Below are 24,188 nucleotides of genomic sequence, written 5' to 3' on the forward strand. Positions count from 1 at the left end.
CTGATAGCTGCCAAAAATTTTGGCTGGATGTAGATTGTGACTGTCATATGGGTTTTAATTACTCATCAAAGGCAGAAATTGTATTGAGCTGTAATGCTTCTATGTAATTTGATGGGGAGGTGCCTTTAGCAACCCAATCTGCATTAATTGAGAAAATCAGTTCTGTTAGTAAATGAAACCTATTTTGGAAACCCAAATCTCTTGATAAATTTGCTTTTATGCAGTGTTTATGTATATGGTAATAACTCCCACTAATAAAGATGCTGCTTTGTAGATGAGAAATAGGAGTGGCTGGGTGACTCGGAAGCTGGCTGAAGAGATCTTTGATTGGAGAAAGCTGTACAGGCATATTTAGATTAGATGTGGAGAAGAATGGGAATCCTAAAATATACAGATGATAATAATAATTACAAAATTTTATTAAGCACCTAGTCTGCCAAGCTTGTACTAATAAGCACTTTATATTTGTCATCTCGTTACTCTTTATGACAACCATATGAAGAAGGATATAAATACTGTCTTTAGAACAGATGGGAGAGAAAACTGAGGTGGATACTGAAAGTACACTGTTGGAACACCCTCTCAATGCTGTACCAAATTAAAAGTGATTATTCATTGATGGACTGTCTAGGACTGGTTGAAGTAAATTACAATACTAATCATAACTAACCATACTAATACTTACTGAGTATGCTAGGCATAGTATTAAGCACTCTGTGTGGATTAAATTCATTTAATTATCTCAGTAACTCTTAAGATTTTGTTTTGTTTTTACACCCATTTTACTGACTGGGGTATAGAAATGTTAACTTGCCTGAGGTCATACACCTGGTAGGTGACAGAGTGGAAATTGAACTCAGAGAGTCTGAATCCAAGGCCACATCTTACAATATTTCCTCAAATGTGATTTTAAAAATAAATTATTTGTACCTGTCCCTTTAAAAATATTAAAGTCCATTTAAAATGGCAGTCTCTACGATTATTTGAATATTCTGAGTTTCAACCAAATGGTTGCTTAACACTTAGATGAATGTGCCAAAAATTAACAAAAATTTAGAAATAGGATCCATAAGATATTAAAGTAATGCATTTAGTTGCCTTTATAATTTCAGATTTACTTAGAGTTACTTAAATTTTACTGTGAATAATTGTTTAGGTTGTGAGAATGTTTTAATAACTTTCTCTTTCTCCAAACTGTCTATTCATGCTCAGTTATGTCAGATCCTATGACTAAGAAAAGTTGTTATGTCATGTTAAAAAATTTATGTATGGGGCACGTGGGTGGCTTAGTTAAATGACCAGCTCTTGCTTTCAGCTCAGGTCATGATCTCAGGGTCCTGAGATCGAGTTCCGCATTGGTCTCCGTAGCTGGGACACACACTCTCTCTCTCTTAAATAAATAAAACTTTTAAAAAAATCTATTTACAAAGTAATTAAGAATTTTTAACAAATACTTCTGTTGTGTTCTGTATCAATTAGAAAGATTATTCTTGTTCCAAATATATAACTGATAGATCATAAATATTTTGTAGTTTTTTTCCTTGTATGATCACAGAACTGAAACACTCTATATTCAGTTGCTATGGTTTGTAGAAATTATGCAGTGCACTTTGGTTGAGGCTGTAATTATTTTTTGAAGTTTCTCCCCAGATAACCTGAGAAAAACTAAGTCAAAATGTAAAGTAGGGCTTTAAATAAAATCACTGTATTGAAACATTACAAATATATTGTATATTTATTAGAGCTGGTATGGTGTAAAATCTATAATTTTTCTTTCTTTAGTATCATCGATTGTAACAAACATTTAATATCACTAGTGTAAATATAAGACATCTGTAACACTCTTACACAATTATTGTAAATATATTTGAGTGTAAATGACTATTTTCTTTAGATGACTATTTTAAATGATCATTATAGTTGACATAAGATTGAAACAGTCTTCAGATTTTCACTAGGATGAATGTAAGATTCTTTCTGGAGTCTTAAAAGGCATATTTTATTACATCAGATGATAAACAGAGGGAACTGTTTAATTAACAGCGTCTAATATTGAAAAAGTTTATTACCTAAACCTGATGGTATACATAAGCTACAAGATGCAGCATCTGTTTTGCTAGTGTGTTCGTGTTTATAAATGACATACTTTCTAATGTGTTTATGCATTACTGTTGTACTGTATGAAAACTGAGAACTTGTTAAATTTGACTAGAAGTAAGTGTGACGTGTCTGGTGTGACAGTGGCTTTGAGAGTGTTTCATGTGTGGATCATTGTATAATCAGGAGCTCCTACAAAATCTATAGAACTGCCATAAAATCTTCTGATTATGACACATAATGATTTCCAACTTGTTTTAGGAAGGGAGCCATCTGTTGCTTTTTATTTAATTTTGTCTTTCTGTAATTATTTTTTGAAACAGCTCATTTTTGGTCTTGTTTGGGGATATTGTTAATTGTTTATTTTTTGTTTTTAGTCCGAGACCTGCTAAATTTACAGAGCGCCCTCGGCCTGGAGTTCAAATGATCTGTTCTTCTTTTAGTGCTGGTAAGCTTTTTTCCTCCCTTATCTTCCACTTTGAGTTACATCAGAAAACTTTTAGGGGAACACATAAAGTTTTGGAAAAATATTTGCTGTTGTAACATAAATCATATTCACATACATATACCAGGGGATGGTCATAAATTAATTTGGAAATACTTGAACGTCGCTAGAGTTATTTTTGTATTCACATGACTAAGATTTTTCTTTGAGACCGTAATACTCTGTAGGAGAGAAGAAGAATTTCAGAATTGACTCTGTTAAAGGATAGATAAAAGTTATCTCACTGAAAGAAGGTATTTTAGATGTGTTTTATATTTTCATGGAGTTTTGAAGTATCCTGTAGCCAAGTGAAATTTGATTGCTATTTGTAAATCTTTATAAATTGCTTTGCTCCAAATTCTTCTTTGCTTTTTAAAATACAACTGTATAGCAATGCTGATGCCCCAATTATGTTTTGAGTTTATGCAGTAGTGTTTTAAATGGATGTCTTCTTAAACAAATTATAATTTGAATATTTGAAATGATGAGAAGATGAAATGAAACATCAATAGATTTAATACCTAGTGTTTCTAGTACCAGTTTCTTCTACATATACCTCCAGTTTTACTTACCTTTTCAGTTCATAGTTGTGGATAGTAGTAATACGTGAACAGGTGATTACAAACTAATGACATAAATCTGTTTTTGCCATATTAATACCCAACCATGTTTAATTTCTAACCTCTAGATTTGCACTGCTACTGCCATGAAGACAGTTTTCCTTTTAGTAATAATACAATTACAGGCAGTATCCATGATTTCAGAGTACTCTGTAAGCAGTTATAAACAGCACTGTTTTCAACACTGGGGGGGAGAGTATTGATTCCAAGGAAAGAGGGTAAACTGCATATATAAATAACTGTAATACAAAGTAAAATGTATGTGCTACAAGACAAAATCTTAATATGAGTTCAGAGGATAGCAGGCTCATTGAATTGCAGAGTTGCAAAGACAACCTACTGAAGAAATAGGGCCCTAAAAGTTTGATAGGATTTTAACAGGTAGGAAATGTGGCAAGAAAGGGACTTAAGCAGAGTTAAAAGACATGTTTTCTAGGGAGCATGACTGCTAATTTTTACATAAAATCATGTAATCACTTAGTGAAGTCATTTGTAGTAGAAATCTATAAGATTTCTTATAGAAATCTATTGAAAATTTACTGAAATCTGTTGAAAAATTCATCCCAGTTAAAGCTGTGTTTGTAAAACTTATAAACTCATTAAATTCAGTTTTAGTTATATACTTAGATAAATATGAATAGTATTAGAATAAAATGTTCATCATCAATGTATAATCATGGTAATATTGCTTGCATTTTATTTAATTTTCAGATTTTGAAATTATGTTTAACTCATAAATGTTTGCAATTACTCCTCAGGTGGAATGTTTCTGGCCACAGGAAGCACAGATCATATTATCCGGGTTTATTTTTTTGGATCAGGTCAGCCAGAGAAAATATCAGAATTGGAGTTCCATACTGTAAGTATGGGTGAAAAGAATTAGATTGGAAAAATTTAAATGAGTCTAATGGTTTATATTCAGGGTTCTCTTTTTTTATCTGCTTTATATGTAGGACAAAGTTGACAGTATCCAGTTTTCCAACACTAGCAACAGGTAAAATAAATATTTTTGTTTGTAAATTTAATTCCAGCTTAAAATTTTCATATAAAGACATTTCTTGTAGTCAGGTTTTAATTAGAATTATATATAAACTAGGTACCTAAAATAAAGGTCTTGACCAATTATACTAAAAAAGTGACTAGCCTGAGAATGTTTTTATTTGTATTAATGTTAGTTTATTTGGCCGCTTTTAAAAATAGGGACTTTTACCCACCCTTTATATTTTCTATACATGTCAAAGTGTAGGGAAACTTTTAGTAGAGTTTTGAAATGTATCAAAATGTAATATTTGAAGCAGAACTATTTATTGGTGATACGCTTAAATGATGTTGTATAAATTTTCCCAGGTTCTTATTTTAAAAGGAAAGAAAGCTATTTATAAGCACCTTGAGTAAAAGAAGTTAAGTTCTTTAATATTGAGAAGAAAATCAGTATTTCTCCTTTGGAAATTCTATTTGTAATATAGTAAATAGTGGCCTTGAATCACGGTTGAATGTTATTTTGAAACCTAGCCACCTAGCCAAACAACTTAGCATATATGTGTATAAAATTTTAAAAGCCTATAAAGCTGCAGAAGTTCTTAGCTTTACAGAGACTACCTGACAGAGTAATCTCTATTGTATTAGAATGCTGTGTTAAGTAAAGACGTATTTTGAAAAACATCGCTGGGAAAACACATTTTGCTTAAGTACATGTGGTTTTTTTGGGGGGTTGGGCTTCCTTTAATACAGGTTTGTAAGTGGGAGTCGTGATGGGACAGCACGTATTTGGCAATTTAAACGAAGAGAATGGAAGAGCATTTTGTTGGATATGGCTACTCGTCCAGCAGGGTAAGAGATCAAATTTGAAATATTACAATGATGAAGGTAGAGCATTTAAAGTATGCTATATGTGACTCTCAGCCTATAAGTTGTAAGTCATAATCTACGTTAAAATTACTACTTTTCTATAATAATTAGTGCTGTTGGAGATGAAAAGAGGATATTTATGAGATTATTTTTTTACCAAAAATATGAGAAGATCTGCATTAATGACTTTTTTCAGTTTAGTTTCTTAAGGAGATGATAGTATTCTAAGGATACTTGTAGGTTTGCTAGTTTTCTTCAGAAAGTGGGACATATGATATTGTTCATCTGTCAAGTATGTCACATAGGGATGATATGGTATATCTAGTGTTTTTCTCCAGCCATGAGAAATTATATTTCACCTTATAACTGTTACTTTGATTTTAGTATTTCATAAGTTAACTCTATTTGGATTTTTGTGTAGTAGTCTCAGATGGGTGGGAGAGCAAAGCAGTTAGCAGGGCATGACAGCCACAGTAAAAGAGAGTGAGCAGCATGACACAGAACTCTTGGATCCAGATGGAGTTAATTGATAACATGTGCAAGATCATCTATTACTAAGGGCTTAGGTGTGCTGAAATCCTGGATTTGCTGACTCAGTGAAGTGATTTTTGCCCTCATTCATTGTTGATTCAGTCTATTCTTAATTCCTGTTAAGTGATGGTTATCCACGTAATGAATATAAATATGAATTATAAGAAAACACATTTAGGTATTTGCCATACTAGGATTTTAATAAATAATATAGTGTAAACAAATCCTGCCTCCATCACTTTTCAGCCAAAACCTTCAAGGAATAGAAGATAAAATCACAAAAATGAAAGTAACTATGGTAGCTTGGGATCGACATGACAATACAGTTATAACTGCAGTTAATAACATGACTCTGAAAGTTTGGAACTCTTACACCGGTCACCTAATTCATGTCCTGATGGTGAGAAAAAAAGATTCATTTTTATTTGGTATAATGAAACTAATTATAGAATGGACTGTTTTCATTGAGAAATAAAATCTTTTATAAAAAGTTAGCTAAGAAATCTTGCTAGATGGATAACAGGTCTTTGTGAGAGATTAGAAACAATTTTAAAATGTAGTTAAACTGGTTTGGCTTGGAAATCTAGATCCTTGCTGTTACTTAGTATGTAGGGCTGTATCAGTATTATTCTTAGGTTTCACCAAATGATAGGGAAGCCTTGGTTAGTGGTATTAACTCAGCTTCATTATATGTCGATAAATTTGAAAATTTTTGCCACTTTAATAATTCTTAGAGTTCAAATTCTAGAAATAGTGCCATACTGATTTTGATTGAATTTCCATTTTTTGAATGTGTAATTCTGTGCCACTTTAAAAATATTTCAGGGTCATGAAGATGAGGTATTTGTCCTTGAGCCACACCCATTCGATCCGAGAGTTCTCTTTTCTGCTGGTCATGATGGAAACGTGATAGTGTGGGATCTGGCAAGAGGTGTCAAAATTCGATCTTATTTCAATATGGTAATTATCAGCCTCTTCATTTTATAGCTGTTAAAGATTTGGGGACCGCTTGCAGGTACTCTGCATATCACAAAGGAAATCCATTTAAGAGTTTGTTTAGACACTATTTTGCCTTTAAGTTTCAAAAAAAAGTTCTGTATTGTATGCTTAATTTAGATGTTAAAATTTAAAGAAAATTGCATACTACAATACAGTTATGCTGGTGATAACTAATTTGGTTTTTAAAATAGTTTTAACAGTGGTACTTGAGAAACTCACAAGTATGAAGATACAACATAGATAAGAAAAATTTTGGAAAACCATGTTAAAGAAATCTTAGATATTTATATTGCATTATTATACTTCAGAAGTCCTCTTGTACAACAATTTGATTCCAGTACACCCATTTTATTTTTTAAAGTTTTATTTATTTAAGTAATCTCTGCACCCACGTGGGTCTCAAACTTATGATCCCGAGATCAAGAGTCTCCTTCCAGCTGAGCCTGCCAGGTGCCCCCATCCTCATGCCATTTTAAAATTAAAGGCATTCTTGTCCTTTTTCAAATTACAGTATGTTAGCTATTCTGTGTAAGCCTTTTCCCCTCTACATTTTGCTTCTTGTGCAGATATTTTGTATATTTTGTTGAATATTGAATTGTACTGGTTTAATATCACTGCTTACTGTACAGTGTTACCATGTCTCTGTAACCACTGTATGAAGTATAAAGTTTTCCTCAAATACTGCTGTTTATTCAGTCACCTGTTTTTTAATCTATTTCATTTATATCAGGGATACCTTTCAACAAAATAAAAGAAGAAAAACTTGTATTTCTATTTCAGCATCTTTAGGTTTTCTTAAAAATTCACTACAGAAACCACTAATAATGAATTATGAAGCATTGCAATTAAGTGTGTGTATAGTCAGTTATTTTACAAAAGAAAAATTTTAAAAGTGTCATTTGTGAAATACAGTGGTTTGTGAAAAAATTTCATGAAAGTGATACTATATTTGACGATAATCGTAATAAAGTTACTTCTACGTAGTAAGAAGTAATTAATAAGATCAGTTAGAGGGAGGAGTAAGAAGAATTTTCATTAGTGAGGGAATTAAGTTGGCTGTCTTTATGGATATCTTAGTGTATATAAGGTAAAAACAAAAATTTGTCAAATTCTTTTTAAAAAAGATTTAATTATTTGGAGTACAATTTTTAGTGACAGATGGATTTCCTTAGTGATATATGTATAAGGGAAGATTTTTTAAAAAAGCAGATACTTAAATATGCTGGTAAAGAATTCTTTCTTTTTCTGTCCTTGTGTTTCTGGTTTGCTCCTTTTTGAGACATCTCTGTTAAAAAAAAATTATTTCTCAATTTGTCTTTATAGCTTCAAAAGAAAACAATTTGTGGCCTATACATATATTAGTGACTTTTTTTTTTTAAAGTAATTTCGTATTTTTAAAAGGCATTGGTGTGTTAGTAGAGTGGAGGTAAAATTTTCTCTCACACTTGAATACTGCTTTCACCTTTAAGCTACAAAGGTGAATTTTTCCTTATCAGGTAAGTTGATCACACTAATATTTTACCTTATGTTATAGAAATCGGAATACATTGAGATTGAACTGATTTGCTTTTAGATCGTCACAAATTCGTGATATAGCCAGGAATAGAAGTCAGCCATATTATATGTTCTTTGAAATTAGCTAAGGGATTAGTTACAGTACTGCCTTAAAAATTGTTTTAATAAGAGTTTTAGATAAAGATATTTTTTCCTGTTCCAAGAACAAGAGATAGAAAAGCCTCTAAAAGGCAGAAGAAACAACTTTATGTAATAAGTGGAACTGGATGGTATCCATAGAATATTCAGACTGAGAAAGACAAAACATAGACTAAAAAGGACTAAAAATATATCCTGCATTTAAAAAAACTAGAAAATGAACTATACTTTATCTAATTAAAATAAGGATCTCCTTTTAATTTTTTGCAAGATTTTTAATGACATCCAAAATACTTCTGTGTATTACCTCATTTGGGTCTCATGAAAACTTTGTAATATAATCAGGGTAGATTTTATTATTACTGGTTTTATGAATGGAGAAACTATACAGAGATGAATTGCTTTGCCCAGGTTTACCTAGGTCACACAGCTGTTACAGGGGACTTGGGATTTAAAACCCATATTTTTTTGTCTGTTGTTACTGAGTTCTTAATGCTAACTCTAGTTAATGGTTGGCCATTGTATAGCTAACTTGCAGCTCTACCTAGTTAGTGATATGTTACCAGGAGAAAATGTCTTTATAATGGTATTAATTCTGAGTAGATCTTTTGAGATCTTAAATTTAGCTTGATGACTTTTTTTCTATCTGTCTCTAATTTGTAAGTTATCTAAGTGCCCTACTTTTTACTCTTTGCTTTTTTTGTTCATTTTGTTGTTTGTTTTATCTATGGACAGATGGAAGATAAAGCATCCAGCACTGCTGTTAAAATAAAAACAGTTGGAGGGGGTAGTAGAAGCTTAAGTTCACTGTCTACTCTCCTAAATGTTGAATTTTGGTTATAGTAGTTAAAACTCTTTTCCTCTGTGTAGCAAACCAGTAATTTTTTGAGTTACTAAAATACCATAAAAGTTGAAGAAGTACAAATTCAAACCCTGATGTTAAATTGTACTAGTAATCATAACTTCAACTTAGTAAATAATTTTTGAATGCTCTGTAGAGGGACTGGTTATAGTACCTTGGAAGATTTAAGGATAAATAACTCCAGTGGAATACTCCTGTTTAGACTAGAAATGGTAAAAGCTTAGATGAAGTATTGCTAAGTTTTAAAATCAAAGTTTATAACATGAATAAATAAATTCCCCATTAATCAGCCAGAAAGTAAGGCTTTTAACAAAAGTTGATATATAAATCCTCTGAAATACAGGTTATCAAGTATATTTTGAGAATACTGCTTTACTGTTGGTTTTTCTTTTTATAATAATTAGATTTCCCACTTGAAATTCATAATAACTTTGCAAGAAGTAAGAAAATCCTGTAACAAATATTTTGTTACTCAGCATATTACTGTTCCTTTCTTACCTATTACAAAAATTAAATGAAATTTTAGAAATTGTCAAGAATTCTGTATCATCGAAAAGCCTTTCACAGGTGGTGAAAAGTTGAATTTTGTAAGTGCCCTTGTTTGATATATAGTAATTTAAAAATGAATTTTAATAAAAAACTATTCATATATTTATTAAATATATATCATTTAAAACACGATACATTATATATTAATATTGCACTGATATTCATCATTCTGGTAAATATTCAAATTCTTTTTTTCCTGTATCAGATCTTGACTTACACTTTTAAAAATATGACACTTTATTTTAGGACCACCTAAATTTGTAAACAGGGTTTGTGATTAAGAATTGCGATAAAGATTTAATTCCTTCTTTGCTTATAATAATCCCCTAATTTATATCATTTCAAAATCTAAATAGATTCTCAACTTGCTAGTAATATCTAGAGAAAGTTATGGAGTTATTTTGCTTATCTTTACTGCTAGAGTTCCTCTTAATAGAGGATCTGAATGATAAAAGCAGTTGGGGTGGGTGTTGGGTTTGCTTTTGTTATATACAAGAAGTATTTGACAAGTAAGATGATATAACACAAGAGTATAAAGTGGAATAGACAATATATGTTCCTTGCACCCTCCTCACCATTGTTTCATCTTTAACTAAAAATAAAATAATCTTAAAATTTTAATAGCATTTGCTGGAAATGTATATAAGGTAAAACCTTGAGCCTTTCTTCTTCTCCTTCTTCTTCTTCTTCTTCTTTTTTTGATAAACCAGAGAATGAAACTAAAGAGAATATTGTAGAGAAGATTATGATAAGACAACTCTATTATTTTTTTAAAACACTTATAAATTCCAGCCCTTAAGCTTTACTTATCAACATTCCTCTAAAAATGATGTCAGTTATTCATGCTATAGCTGAACAGTCTTTATATAACTTAAATATTCAAGATAAAAGTATATTTAGATATTTTGTTGAAGGTAGATAGTATATATTAAATATATTCCAAAGTATTTAGATATAGCTTAGCAAGCCTAGTACAGCTTTGAGAGTTGTTCTAAACTCTAGTTTAAAGGCTCAGAAACTTCAGTTAAATGTTAAAAGGCAGATAAGTTATTCCCAGAAATAACTTGAAAATGTATGCAAACTCTCTGAAGGATTTTGTAACATTCCAGTTCCCTGAAAGAGGCAAGTTTGGGAGTTTAAATATAACTGTAAATGTTTTTAAATACAAAGTTGCTTTATAGCCCATTTTCCCTTAAATTAGCACAGAATAGCTAAGTTTTAACTATAGGTTTAAATGAATAGTAATTTGAAAAGAGACTTGCAAATTTCTTAGTTACTGGGCCATTTGATTATTAGATAGTAAGTAAAGGATGTTTGGAATAGGATTTGTAGACCCCACAGTATTTGCTTTCCTCATGTTTCTGGCGCTTTTGCTTTTGGTTTATCTTTCCTGTTCCCTTTCTTTTCTCTGTATCTATTATTTTAGCTGTGTTTATGACCCCCTCTCTTTCCATATCTTTCTGTTTCTGTCATGTTACTCAAAGCTGTAATTTGTTGTCTCTTGTCTGGTTTTGATTTTAATTTAAGAGTACAATGTCTCCTTCTAGAAAGAAATTTTACTGAATTTGAGTTTTGTTTTACTTTTGTTGTTTAATGAGTAAATTCCAAATAACAATTTTTATTTATTAAAATTTTCCTTATTTTTATAATTAACCTTTCTTTCACTTGAGATTTTTAAAAAATGTTCCAGTGTCCACTAATCCAGAACAATATATTTCTCCTTGCAACGTTCCAAACAAGCAGAGGCTGCCAATCCACCACTCAGAATTTTTGCACATGCATACTTCTGACAATATGTTCTCAGTGTGACCTCTAATTTAGTTTTAGGCAATTGTAGCTGCGTTTATCTAGGAAAGGCAGAAAGAGAAGCTCAAAATAAGTAATCTCATAACGTGTTCACTTGTGAATCCAGATTTCAAGATAAATCTTTCTCTCTTTCTCTCCTTCTCTCCTCTCCTTCCTTTTTTTGCTTTCATCCTTCCATCTCTTTCATTACCTCTCATCATCTAACAAGATGCTCTATATCTGCTCTCTATGTTAAAAGGATTTTTTTTGATGTTTCCCTCCTCATGTCAGCCTCTCTGGGTAAGGAATTACTTTCAGTCTTCTGAGTATGAACTCTAATTACTATCACTTTCTTTCAGGTTTCTGGGGTTCTGTCTCTTTCTTTTCTTCGATATCAAAAACTTATCTTAAAATTTGCTGCCATGAATGTGAGTTTGTCTCTGTATCTTGTAATCCTGTATTATATTTAGTGAATTACTTTATGTCGTTCTTTGACATTGTCTTGAGTTACTATCACAAGGGTGTTTGAGATTTGATAGTTAAATAGGGAAGTTTGTGCAATTCTGCAGAATGTGAACATACAGGTGAAAGACTGTTTGTCTTCACTGTTTGACTGTTTTGTGCATAAGGACAAACATGGGGACCACAGGGAAGAGTAAGAAGTGGTCCTTGTTGTTAGCCAGCAATGATAGCATGGCATATGAGAAGGGATAATTGCTATATCTGAAGATAGAGGGATCCCTTCAGGGTAGATGGTCAGAATAAGTTTTGTTGAGGAGGAAGAACTAAAATTGTGTCTTGAAAAATAAAAAATTGAGTTAGTAAGAAAGATACTTACTTTATAAATATGAGGATTATTATAAATAAGAAATGTTAAGACATGTGCATAGAGTAATTTAGAATGTTTGTCTGGAATAGTTTTTGAAAAGCGGGTGATTAGATGAAAAGCATAAGTTGAGGAGGATTGATAATGGCCTCATGTTATCTTGTTAGTGTAAAGAATAGTTAACATAGTGGGATTGGTAAATTATATTTATATTTTAGAAACAAGGGAGTAAATTTGATTGCCAGCAGTAGTATTTCGGGTACAAAGTTGAGTAGGGTGGGGAATAACTACTTTTATCAGTGAAATCACAATCCTACCTAGGTGGTAGGAGATTTGTGAAAGAAAAATATGTGTGTTTGACTTGGTATTTTGTGACTGATAGAAGGATTAGGGCTGGATTATGGCAGAAGATTTAATAATTGAAATTAAACTGATTAAATTAATGTGTGGAGAGTGTTGTATTAAAAAATATTGATGGAAATATGAATGATACGGAGAAAAACTGATTTTTTTAGTTTGTCTTTATGTGTTTATTGTGATGTAATGTTAGATGACCTGTATGGAAATGGCCAGGCAACACTTGGAGACAATACTTAGAGGAGCTAGGAATGAAGAGAGATGTTGAAGTCTTCCAGGTAGAATGCTGTTTACCTCATGTAGAAAGAGCAGTGTGGAGGGCTTAAAACTAAACTTTTAGAAGTAGTCATATTTAGCAAATGGAGTCAAGAACAAAATCTCTAGAGAATATATTAGAAAGGTACCATGCTAATACCGTGTCAGGGAACAAAGAATGAGAATACATTACAAGGAAGATTGATTAGTAATGTTGCAGCCCTCAGTGAAATTAAAATATGGTTAAACAGAATGTGGTTAAATTTGAAGATGTTACTTATTTTGATAATAAAATGTTTGATGAAAGTTAGAGTTGATTCTTCAGGACCACTTTTATGTATCTGTTGGTTCTATCAAGCCAGCAGTTTCCTTTTTTACACTTCTTGGCACTACTTAAATAGCTATCTTTAATTCATATGCAATAATGTTAATTATAAATTAGAGAATCTTCAGTATTAAAGGAAGCATTCATTTACTAATGGCCTTTTAAAGTAATTTGATGACACCCAGACTATTAGAGTGTGGATAACTTCCCTTAAGATATATTTTTTGGGGGCGCCTGGGTGGCTCAGTGGGTTAAGCCTCTGCCTTCAGCTCAGATCATGATCTCAGGGTCCTGGGATCGAGCCCCACATCGGGTTCTCTGCTAGGCGGGGAGCCTGTGTCCCCCACCCTCCTATCTGCCTGCCTCTGCCTACTTGTGATCTCTGTCAATCTCTGTCTGTCAAATAAATAAAGTCTTTAAAATATATATATATATATTTTGTTTCAGTGTAACTATCATAACAATTAGAAAGTGGCAAAAGCATATTTTAATCATACGTATCACAGTGTCCTCAGTTATCTAGTATACTTTCTTAATTAAGTTTATTTCTCCCCAGGTAGATAAACTTTAAAAGTTCTTTATACATAAGGATTTTACAAGGGTATTTCTTAGCATAAATTCCATTTCCCAGCTATTTTATTCTTGGGATATGAGTCTATATCACAGAATTGTTAGGGTACTTAAAAGATTCATAATTTTGGGCACTTGGGTGGCTAAGTTGGTTAAGTGTCTACCTTCACCTCAAGTCATGATCTCAGTTCCTTATCTAGCTCTCTGCTCAGCAGGGAGTCTGTAACTTCCTCTCCCTCTTTGCTCTCACTCAGAAAAATAAAATCTTAAAAATATATATTCATAATTTTAAATTTTTAGGTAAGATGCTCCCTTCTAAACAGTGGGTTTTTTTTGTTTTGTTTTGCTTTGTTTTTTAAGATTTTTATTTATTTAGAGAGAGTTCATGTGCGTGTGCTAGTCAGGAGGGGGGTGGGGATGGGGGAAGAATCTCAATCTCAGGCCAAAATCAAAAGGTGGATGCTTAACCAACTGTTAACCAACCACCCAGGCGCACCAGTCTCATTCATTTTTAAAAATATACCACTGTCTTTGACTCAGGTCATGGTACCAGGGTTCTGGGATCAGGCCCTGCATTGGGCTCCCTGCTCAGCGGGGAGTCTGCTTCTCCCTCTCCCCCTCCACCCTCCTCTCTGGTTGTGCTCTCTCCCTCAAATAAATAAAAATCTTAAAAAAAAAAAGAAAGAAAAAAAAATGAGACCAAAAAATTGACCCCGGTTATAGACTGGATGATTCTGGTTAAGATAGTCCATGTTCCTGATTTGTGTTGAGTCTCTCTAGGACAACATACTTCTCATATTCACCTGTATGTATGATCCTCATGATTGATATAATTTAGAACCTGTCATTTTAGTCTGCATTCTAGTACTTCTAGCACACTTCATTTCCAGATTTGTCTAATTCTTCCAAAAAGTCTTGCTGAGTATCAGATGTTAGAATTTTAGGACTAGGTAGGACTCTGGTGATCATTTAAATTATCTCTGTCATTTCACAGAGAGATTAGGTGATTTGCCCATTACCAGAGAAGTCTCTTAAGTCAAAAGCCTCATTTAGTTATTCATCTTTAATTATTCATCTTTCTGCTTCACAAAAATTACATTAGAAGTTGTGGATATATTCTGCCTTGAAAAAGGTGCTAGCATACTTCATTAAATAGGACATCCTCAAAGCTTTTTTTGTATTTTTTCAAATTCATTATAAACCTCTAAATTAATAAGATTGTAGTACTCAATTCTTGGAAATATTTCTAGAATTCTTTAGTCAGTATGAGACTTTCCTACAGAGGAATTATTATTTTAACTTGTCTAATCCTTTCATCTCTTGCTTTAAAAACAAAATAACTTCTGTGTCATTATTGCTGAATAAATTTATTTTAACCTCTGTTCTCTTTGAAATTTTTGCATTTATTAGTAAATACCACAGCCTGGATTTTCTCAGCTTTCCTTACTGTGATTTAATGTGTATGAATTTATTGTGTGGTCTGTATTTACATATGTCCCAAATGTTTCTTAAGTATGCTTGATTTTATGAGAGGTAATTTATCTAAAATTCACTTGGACAATTAGTCATTATTCCTTTCTGTTTAATTTTCTATAGCATACATTAAATACTGGCATCAGTTGTATACAATATTAAATTTTTTTTTTTTAAGATTTATTTATTTATTTGACAGAGAGAGATCACAAGCAGGCAGAGAGGCAGGCAGAGAGAGAAGAGGAAGCAGGCTCCCTGCCAAGCAGAGAGACTGATGTAGGGCTCGATCCCAGGACCCCGAGACCATGACCCGAGCCGAAGGCAGAGGCTTAATAACCACTGAGCCACCCCGGCACCCTACAATATTAAATTTTATGTTGACTTATTCTTGGGTTAAGCAGTACATTAAATTTTATCATAGGCCTATATAACTTCAGTATGGATAGAGAAGATATTTCACCCTTTTGGGTTTTTTTTTTTTTTTTTTTTTTTCCCATTTCATTTATTTATGTGGGAGAGTGAGGTGAGAGAGAAAGCCAGAGGAGGAGTAGAGAAAGAGGGACAAGCAGACTTCATGCTGAGGGCTGAGCCAGACTCATGGCTTGATCTCAGGATCCTGAGATCGTGACCTGAGCAGAAACAAGAATCAGACACTTAACTGTCTGAGCCACCCAGGCCCCCCTTCTTCCATTGGGTTTTTTAATATAAGCTTCATTGTTTTTTAGTTATACATGAAAAATAGTCCTTCATGACTAAATTTTTTTCCTTGGGAATTCTATATACTTTAAGCCTGATTTAAGAAAATGAAATCATTTTCAGAGAGAAATACTTAACTTTTTTTGTTTGGTTTACCTTAATCACAGCATAATCATAAAAACAGTTACAGTATATTTAGTTATATAGAGAAAATAAAATATTTTCCTCCTTTGTATTAGCTGGAAAGCCTAGTCTGCATTTTATAGTTATGTGTTTATTATTGGAGGAACCATTACTAAAGATAAATTTGACATTTTAATTTATTACATTATAGACAGCTTTTCTGATTGATTCATAAGTAGACTCTTTTAATGTCTCCTTAATGAATAATGGTTAAGCCAAATAATGTGCTTTTACTTTTTTCTGATGTTGTGGAAATAAACTTTTATTTTGTTTATATAAGTCACTTCGAAGTTACACAGATGCCTTATACCAAGAAAGTTGATACTGCCCACCCATATTCAGATGTCACGTATTATATAGGAAACCCAGTGATCTTCAATAAGATTGATATTTTTTCTTCGCTTTTTTAGAGTTTTGTAAGTTCCACATCTCCAAAGTATTCTTTTAGAGATCTTCTAACTGTAAATTTGGCAACGTTGGTAGATAGCATAGAAATAGGATTGATTGATCCTCATAGCCCCCTCACAAAAGAAAAAAGGAAAACATATAGAACAAGGTTGCCTAAACATTATGTGAAGGATACCATGCTTGTGAACGTATATCAAATACCCTTTGTCGTTGCTGTGTCAGACTTTTTTTTTATTTATTTTTTAAAGATTATTTATTTATTTGACAGAGAGAGAGAGATACAAGTAGGCAGAGAGGTGGAGGGGGGGATGAGTGGGGGTGGGAAACAGGCTTCCTGCTGATCAGAGAGCTGGATACGGGGCTCCATCCCAGGATCCTGGGATCATGAACTGAGCTGAAGGCAGAGGCTTAACCCACTGAGCCACTCAGATGCCCCAAAGACTTCTTTTAGATCTCTTCTTCTGTTCTACTGTGTACTTGGAATTGTAAACATGGGCTTATAACAATAGTATTATATTTCTGGAAGCTTTTATTATATTAGAGTAGTTTTAAAGTTGTTGCTTTTTGTTTTTCATCTTTTGTGAAATTTTGAAGTGAAATAAATAAAAACAGCACATAACCAAGGCAGTTTGAATTCTTAAGTCTTGAATTTTTGATGTAAAATTCTATCTAGAGATCAAATTTTTTTAAGTGGTTACTTATTTATAGCAGTTATTGTAACTTTTTATTTTGCCTAGAAAACATTGAAAAAGAGACCTGAATCCTGACATTTCTGCATTTGTAGTATCTCACTTTTGGCAAATACTAAGATACATATGTTTACTAATGCTCATATGCTAACTTGGAGAAATAGTTCTATTCTTTCTCATTTTTTGAATAGTTTTAACCTAGGCTCAAGGAATCAGTTCCCTTTGTCTGCTATCTTTTCCTCCAACTTTCTTCACAACCAAGAAATGATCCTGTTTCACTTACTATTCATTTTCTTTTTGTATGCTTAATCTTTAAGTATATTAGTCATTAGATAAGTTTATCGATTTTCTTTCATATGATTAGTTTTAAGGAAAGTTATTCTGATTTCTTTTCCATTATTATCACTCTCCAAAATACATTAATAAACACCAGTGCACTCTTTCTTTCTTTTCAGCAAGCTCTAAAGAGAAAATAGTTTTCTTTTTGAGTCAATCAATTTGTGATAATATATTAACTTCTTGGGCTGAACCCTTTCTTTTAGAATGATAGTTTCTCTTTTGACCAAAATGCAAACTTTCTTTGAGAAATCAACTATTCTTCTAAATTTTAATTTCACTTCCATATATGGTGAACTGCACATCCATTCCTACTCTATATTTTTAACACTAAAGAAAGAAAATTACCACTTCTCTCTTTTCTAAGCATTTCCTGAAATATTGGGATATTGCTAGTAAAAATCAGTTGTTCTAGATCAGTGGATACCGGAACAGAGAGGAGGTATTTCTTACCTGATAATGTGTGTGCGTTCCGATTCTGCTAATCCAGAAATCCAATCGCATTTGTTGAAAATCATCCTTAGTTGTTATTTGTTAGGGAGGTCAACTCCCTATTTTAGTTGTTTTCTGAAATTCAGTCCCTAGATGTGCTTTAGATAGGTTAGAACTTTTACCTCTTTCAGAACACTGCTAAAGAAGTTTCAACTGGAACATAGTCTGAAGAAGCACTGAGAGCAAAAAAAATTCAGAGTGGTGATTGGCCACCTCTGTTTGATTGACAGGTTGCAGGGAGAAACCCATTCGTTCTGGATTAATGGAACTGGAAAACAGAAAACAATTATCAGGTAAAAAAAACCTTTTCTTTAACCTTTGAAATTCACCATTTAAAAGACAAGTCAGACCATCAAGGGAATTTATTACCAAAAGGAAAAAGATTTAGTGTCTTGCAAGCAATAATCTCTGGCTACTACTTCCAAGAGTTAACAAAACAAACAAACAAACAAAATCGCTACAGTTAAGACACATTGTCAGCCTTTGCTGAAAGGGCTTGATTAAATGCAGATAAGATGGAATGTAAGGTGCAATTACATTGTAAATGTGGCTTAAAGACTTGAAGCAGAATTCTATGGGTGGGGGAAATTGATGTTTTATTTCCTGAATTGTGTCTGGTCTGTGTGTGCATAAAGAGAACACTTTGTTTTTCAAGGCTATTAATCTGGCACTTTTCATGATATTCACAAATTTTGTTACTGTACTCTGTTATACTTAATCTTCACTCCATTGGGATGTATACTTCTACATCTCTTTTATCATAAAATTTTTAGTAATGGTAGTGACCAGTTCTTTATATCTTAATGGCAACTTTCTGATTGTTGGTTAAATATATTTCAGATTGAAGGCCAAGGACATGGTGCAGTGTTTGACTGCAAATGCTCTCCTGATGGTCAGCATTTTGCATGCACAGACTCTCATGGACATCTTCTTATTTTTGGCTTTGGCTCCAGTAGTAAATATGACAAGGTAGTGTATGATGATTCTGTATCTTTTTTTTTCCTGGTTATTTTGTTTTAAATCCATGGATGATTAGGAGGTGTATTTGTTCAGGAGTGGGTGAGCATCATTTATGCTTTCAGCCTCAAGCTTGAAAAATCAATCATATTTTAAGTATTCTAGAGACTTAAGTTTTAGAGAGGAGGGTGAACACAGCAGTTGTTAAGTTCCTATTCTCTGTAGTAGACATTAGTTAATAATTAAATCTTATTTAATCATCTTTACATTTCAGGAGGAATAACTCTATGTAGCCTACAAGAGCAATCTTGATTGTAATTCTGAAGCCAGGGATGGGAGAACTTGTCCATAGAGAGACTCTGAAATTATGTGAAATGTTTTATTTATATGGATAAAGTGCACTTATTTGGGGTATAAATCTGTGGCTTTCATGAGGTTCTCAAAAATACATGGCCTGCTGACGGTAGCTAATATGATTGAAAGACCTAAAAATTGAATAGTTTGTAGAATTCCAAATCAATAAAATTTTGAAGCTACAGATGTGTCAGGCATGAGTTCATATTAATAATTTTGTGTTATTTCAAAAAATCTAGAGAAAATACTTATCATCTCTTGGAAAATCATGCCATGATTTGATTTTTGTGTTAATATATGTCAACGTTTATTGTATACTTAAAGGTTTTCTTAAGTTGTATAAGTGACTTCATTAGAGTTTAATTCAAAGAATAAATTCATTGAGTGATTTCCTTTTGCAAAATGCTAAAACAGGTAATTACTATGTTTAATAGTTTAAAAAATAAGATAATTCATGGTAGCGCAATGAAAGTAGAAGTACCGCTGAGTGATTTATACCTAGATTTGATTTTAACATTTAATTTGAAATTACACAACTTTATCATGTTAGTGTTTTATGTATACAGTCTTTTCCTTCTTGAAGAGAAAATTCAAAGCAGCTGCTTTTCTGGTCATAAAATTTAATGTAGAAGTATAATAAAGACTTACCATTAACTCAAGAAAAAGTATTGTTTTATGTTGTTGCTTAATACCATGATTTACATTAAGACATTGCCTTCCATTAGAAATTTATAATGATAAATTGTTATTTTTCCAATCTTTGTGGACCTTTTTTTTTATAGATAGCAGATCAGATGTTCTTTCATAGTGATTATCGGCCCCTTATTCGTGATGCCAACAACTTTGTATTAGATGAACAAACTCAGCAAGCACCTCATCTCATGCCTCCCCCTTTTTTGGTTGATGTTGATGGTAATCCTCATCCATCAAGATATCAGAGATTAGTTCCTGGTCGTGAAAATTGCAGGGAGGAGCAACTTATCCCTCAAATGGGAGTAACTTCCTCAGGTAAAGGCTCATTTTCGTAGATAACCAAATTTTCCATTTCTGATGATGTCTCGTAAAATTGCTAATTGGGTAAAGCTTTGTTATTGTTTTGAACAAATGAAAAGTAAAATTATTTTTTAAGATTTCTCTAAAATCCTTTAAACGGTGCTGAATTATGTACTGCAAGATAATTAAGAAACATTGGAGAGTTAAAGCAATAATCTTGGTCATTTATTCATTCATTTTTGTGGCACCTGGTAAACTGGTATTCAGTAGTGAATTTATCAGGTACAATCCTTGTTCTCATGCAGTAAGATTAATAAACACAGTTATAAACAAATAGTTAAAACTTGTGATAAATGTTATTAAAGGGAATAATAGTATGATGTGAAAGAAAGAATAAGAATAGATAGCTTATTCATATTGAATATTGTTTTAAGGAGTGATCAACTTCTAAAAATTTAAGTAAGGTGGGAATGAAAGCGTTGACAGCTGTTTTGGTGAAATAATAGAGTGTGAAAGTCTAATTAGTTGATGAATTAAAAGGGACTTGAAATGGAGACAAGGTCTGCAGACCTTCCCTTTTGACAAGAGATGTAGCACTAATTTATTAAGTGAAAGTAATAGAAACCATTATAAAAGAAGTTTAAACCAGTTTCATAATTTTATGAATCTTTGTTATATTTTAGATTAGTATAATTTATGAAGGCACCTGGGTGGCTCAGTCAGTTAAGCGTCTGACTCTTGGTTTCAGCACAGGGTCATGATTTCACCGTTGTGGGATCGAGTCCTGAGTCTGGCTTCACACTCAGTGCCAAGTCTGCTTCAGAATTTTTTTCTCCCTCATCCTCTGTCTGTCCTTGCTTGTGCTCTCTTTCTCTTTCTCTCAAATAAGTAAATAAATCTTTTTAAAAAGAAAAATTTAAGAAAATGTTTTAAGTTCTGAACTCTAGCATAATGGACAAAATTTCTAAGTAGATGTAAAGGACACATAAGGAATGTAATATTTAACAAGTAACTTTTATATAATGAATTTAGATTCTGTAAACTGTGCAGAGAAACCAGTCTTATTGCATTACAGAGGGCCCATCTTATTTTCCTTTAAGATTGGGCATGAGGGGCGCCTGGGTGGCTCAGTGGATTAAGCCGCTGCCTTCGGCTCAGGTCATGATCTCAGGGTCCTGGGATCGAGCCCCGCATCAGGCTCTCTGCTCTGCAGGGAGCCTGCTTCCTCCTCTCTCTCTGCCTGCCTCTCTGCCTACTTGTGATCTTTCTCTCTGTCAAATAAATAAATAAAATCTTAAAAAAAAAAAAAGAATTGGGCATGAAATTGTAATGAAGATGAACATACTGGATAGGAATGGCTGCTCTTGAAGGTGGTCATGCCCACTCATTAGAAGAATAGACTCTGCTGCTACTTGCAGGGAGTAATACAGATCAGCAGACCTGAAAGTCTGGAGTATGTGAAACTAAAATATCTTACACATGGACACAGCATGAACTTAAGGAATCTAAGAACAGGTTGTATTCAAGAAATCTAGGCAGGTATTCAGAGTAGAGAAGTCTCAATTAATAGAGAAGTCTTGATCATAGGACTGAAATTAAGATAAATGTCTTCAGTCTCTTGGAGGGGAAATGGGATCAGATCTTGCCCAGGTCTCAGAATAGGTTTCAGACACAGGGAAATAAGGAAAGGACTTATTTATTAAAATATTAGTGCTATTTAATTATCGTGGCTATTACTTTTTCCTCCATTTAATCCATTTGTATAGGACTTTCGTAAATAATCTCATTTAATTCTTACGGTATCCTTATTCTAAAAGTTGAGAAAATGAAAATTTAACAACATATCTCTTGTTTAAGTTAAAGTGTATGGAATCACAGGGACTCAAATGCAGCTCTGACTCTTAGTCCATTGTTCGTTCTTCCATACTAAGCTGCCCTTACTGTAAAAAAGTGTAGATACTAGTTATTAGTATAGGACCACAAGAGTACCCTTAGCAATAATTATGGCTTCAAAATGAGTCATAGAATTTATAAGTGTTCTAGGTCACAAAATTTAGGGTAAAACATCATTTTTTTCATTATTTTTGACTTAGCCAAGTACAATATAGGACAGAAGAAAAACACTTGTTGAAAAAATCTTTAGCATTATTTGTAACTTTTTCTATTTGTAAATCTAGATCTATCCATGATGGGTATTATAATGATAAGTCGGCTTGAATGCAGTTTTGTTATATTTTTACATTTGTAGTTGAGTAATACACTTTAAATATGCTTCTTCATTTACAACTTGAGCTGTATCAGATTTCTTCTTGATGTTCAGATATGAGATGTTTTCCCAGCAGCACAATAGGAAAGCATCCACAGGCATTTTAACTTTTACTTCTGCTTTTACCACTTTCTAGCTTTGTGACCTTGGACAACTTATCCCATTGAATTTTAGTTTTCTCTTATAAAATGAAATAACATTACATGCTTAGTACATGTAATTTTCCCTTTCCTTATATCTTCTTCACTACTAATTCTTCATTTCATTGTATCTTCATTGTATCTTCTCTTCCCAGCCCACTCAAAGTCTGGTTTGATGAAACCATTTCTTCATTTCTTATATATCCACTTACCTGCTATTAATTGCTCCCTTCTCTTATGGCAGTGCTTTCATGTCTCCTAATAAACATTTTTTTTTAATTCATTCAGCAGGATTGAATATTTTTATATGCCCGCCATTGTGTTAGATTTAGAATTAGAATATTAAATAAGGCAATCTATCCTTTTGCAGAACTAACTAGCGGGCTTCCTTTTTATATTGGGCTGAGTACTAAGACATATATATTGTTTGAGGAAATGAAAGAGAATAGCAACTAAGTCTTTCAGGGGTAGTCTAGAAAGGTTTCACAGAGCAAGTATCAGAGAGATACCATGTTAGTTGCTGCTTGAAGGATATTAGTGTTTATTACATTTATACTTCAGTTGGGAGTATCATGGTTAAAAGCTCCAAAAGCATAAAGGTGTTTATCCTGTTAGGAGAGCAGAAGAGTCAAGTAGTCCCATATGACTGGTACAGGTGAAAGTTGATGCTGGAAAATTAGGGTGGATTAAAACACACCAAGTTACTCCCTACCTCAGAGGCTTTGTTCCAACTCTTGGATTTTATCCAGAGTGTTCTTTTTCTTGCTCTTCACATGGATGACTAATTTTTCTTTTTCTTCCAGTCTTAATTCAAATGCTGCCTTCTTAAAAAGGGCTTCTTTGACTTTTCTGACTCACCATAAGCAGTTCCCATCTCTTCTCCCCATTTTCTTTCTGTTATCATCTTTAACATTCTTCATAGTCTGCATTTATATAGGGTTTATTGTTCAGTTTTTCCATTAGAATGTTCGCTCCCTGAAGTCAAGGACCTTGATATCCTATTCACCACTGCATCCTTACTCCTTGGTATATAGCTCCTAACACATAATAGACACTCAAGAATTTACTGGATAAATGAAGCAGTAAAGGTTTTTTTTGTTTGTTTTTTTGAGAAAGTGGATAATCAGATTTGCCTTTTTTTAAAAGTAGCTGGTCTAAGAGAAATCCCACTTTTGCCATTTATTAGATATATGACATTGAGTAGTTATTTTGGTTTTCTCTTCTGTAAGTAGAGTTAATAATATGTATCCAATTTATTACTGTGGGGTTTATATGAGTGCCTGAATCATAAACACTTGGTAAACCTTATCACCCTTGTCATTGTTTGTAATATATTAAGATTGAGTTAGCATATTCCTGGTTGTGTGTGTATGTTTATTTTACTGCCATGATTTCAAGTTAATCATTTTAGATGTTTCTAAAGCTTGTACTCAAGCAAGA

The 24,188-nt window shown here is 32.7% G+C and overlaps 1 protein-coding gene across 3 annotated transcripts in view; it reads left to right on the forward strand.

The window, feature by feature from the left end:
- The window catches only part of LOC123941429 (pleckstrin homology domain interacting protein), a 133,258-nt gene that overhangs the window by 52,594 nt on the left and 56,476 nt on the right, over nucleotides 1–24,188 (forward strand). For all 3 annotated transcript variants that reach the window (XM_046004559.1, XM_046004561.1, XM_046004560.1), the window contains exons 10-17: nucleotides 2,475–2,545; nucleotides 3,960–4,060; nucleotides 4,155–4,195; nucleotides 4,933–5,031; nucleotides 5,827–5,980; nucleotides 6,406–6,540; nucleotides 18,879–19,007; nucleotides 20,132–20,357. In XM_046004559.1, the coding sequence (XP_045860515.1) occupies nucleotides 2,475–2,545; nucleotides 3,960–4,060; nucleotides 4,155–4,195; nucleotides 4,933–5,031; nucleotides 5,827–5,980; nucleotides 6,406–6,540; nucleotides 18,879–19,007; nucleotides 20,132–20,357 (956 nt within the window). The remainder of the gene's footprint in view (nucleotides 1–2,474; nucleotides 2,546–3,959; nucleotides 4,061–4,154; nucleotides 4,196–4,932; nucleotides 5,032–5,826; nucleotides 5,981–6,405; nucleotides 6,541–18,878; nucleotides 19,008–20,131; nucleotides 20,358–24,188) is intronic.

This window comes from Meles meles, chromosome 5 (genome assembly GCF_922984935.1).
Source record: "Meles meles chromosome 5, mMelMel3.1 paternal haplotype, whole genome shotgun sequence".
NCBI classification, from domain to species: Eukaryota; Metazoa; Chordata; class Mammalia; order Carnivora; family Mustelidae; genus Meles; species Meles meles.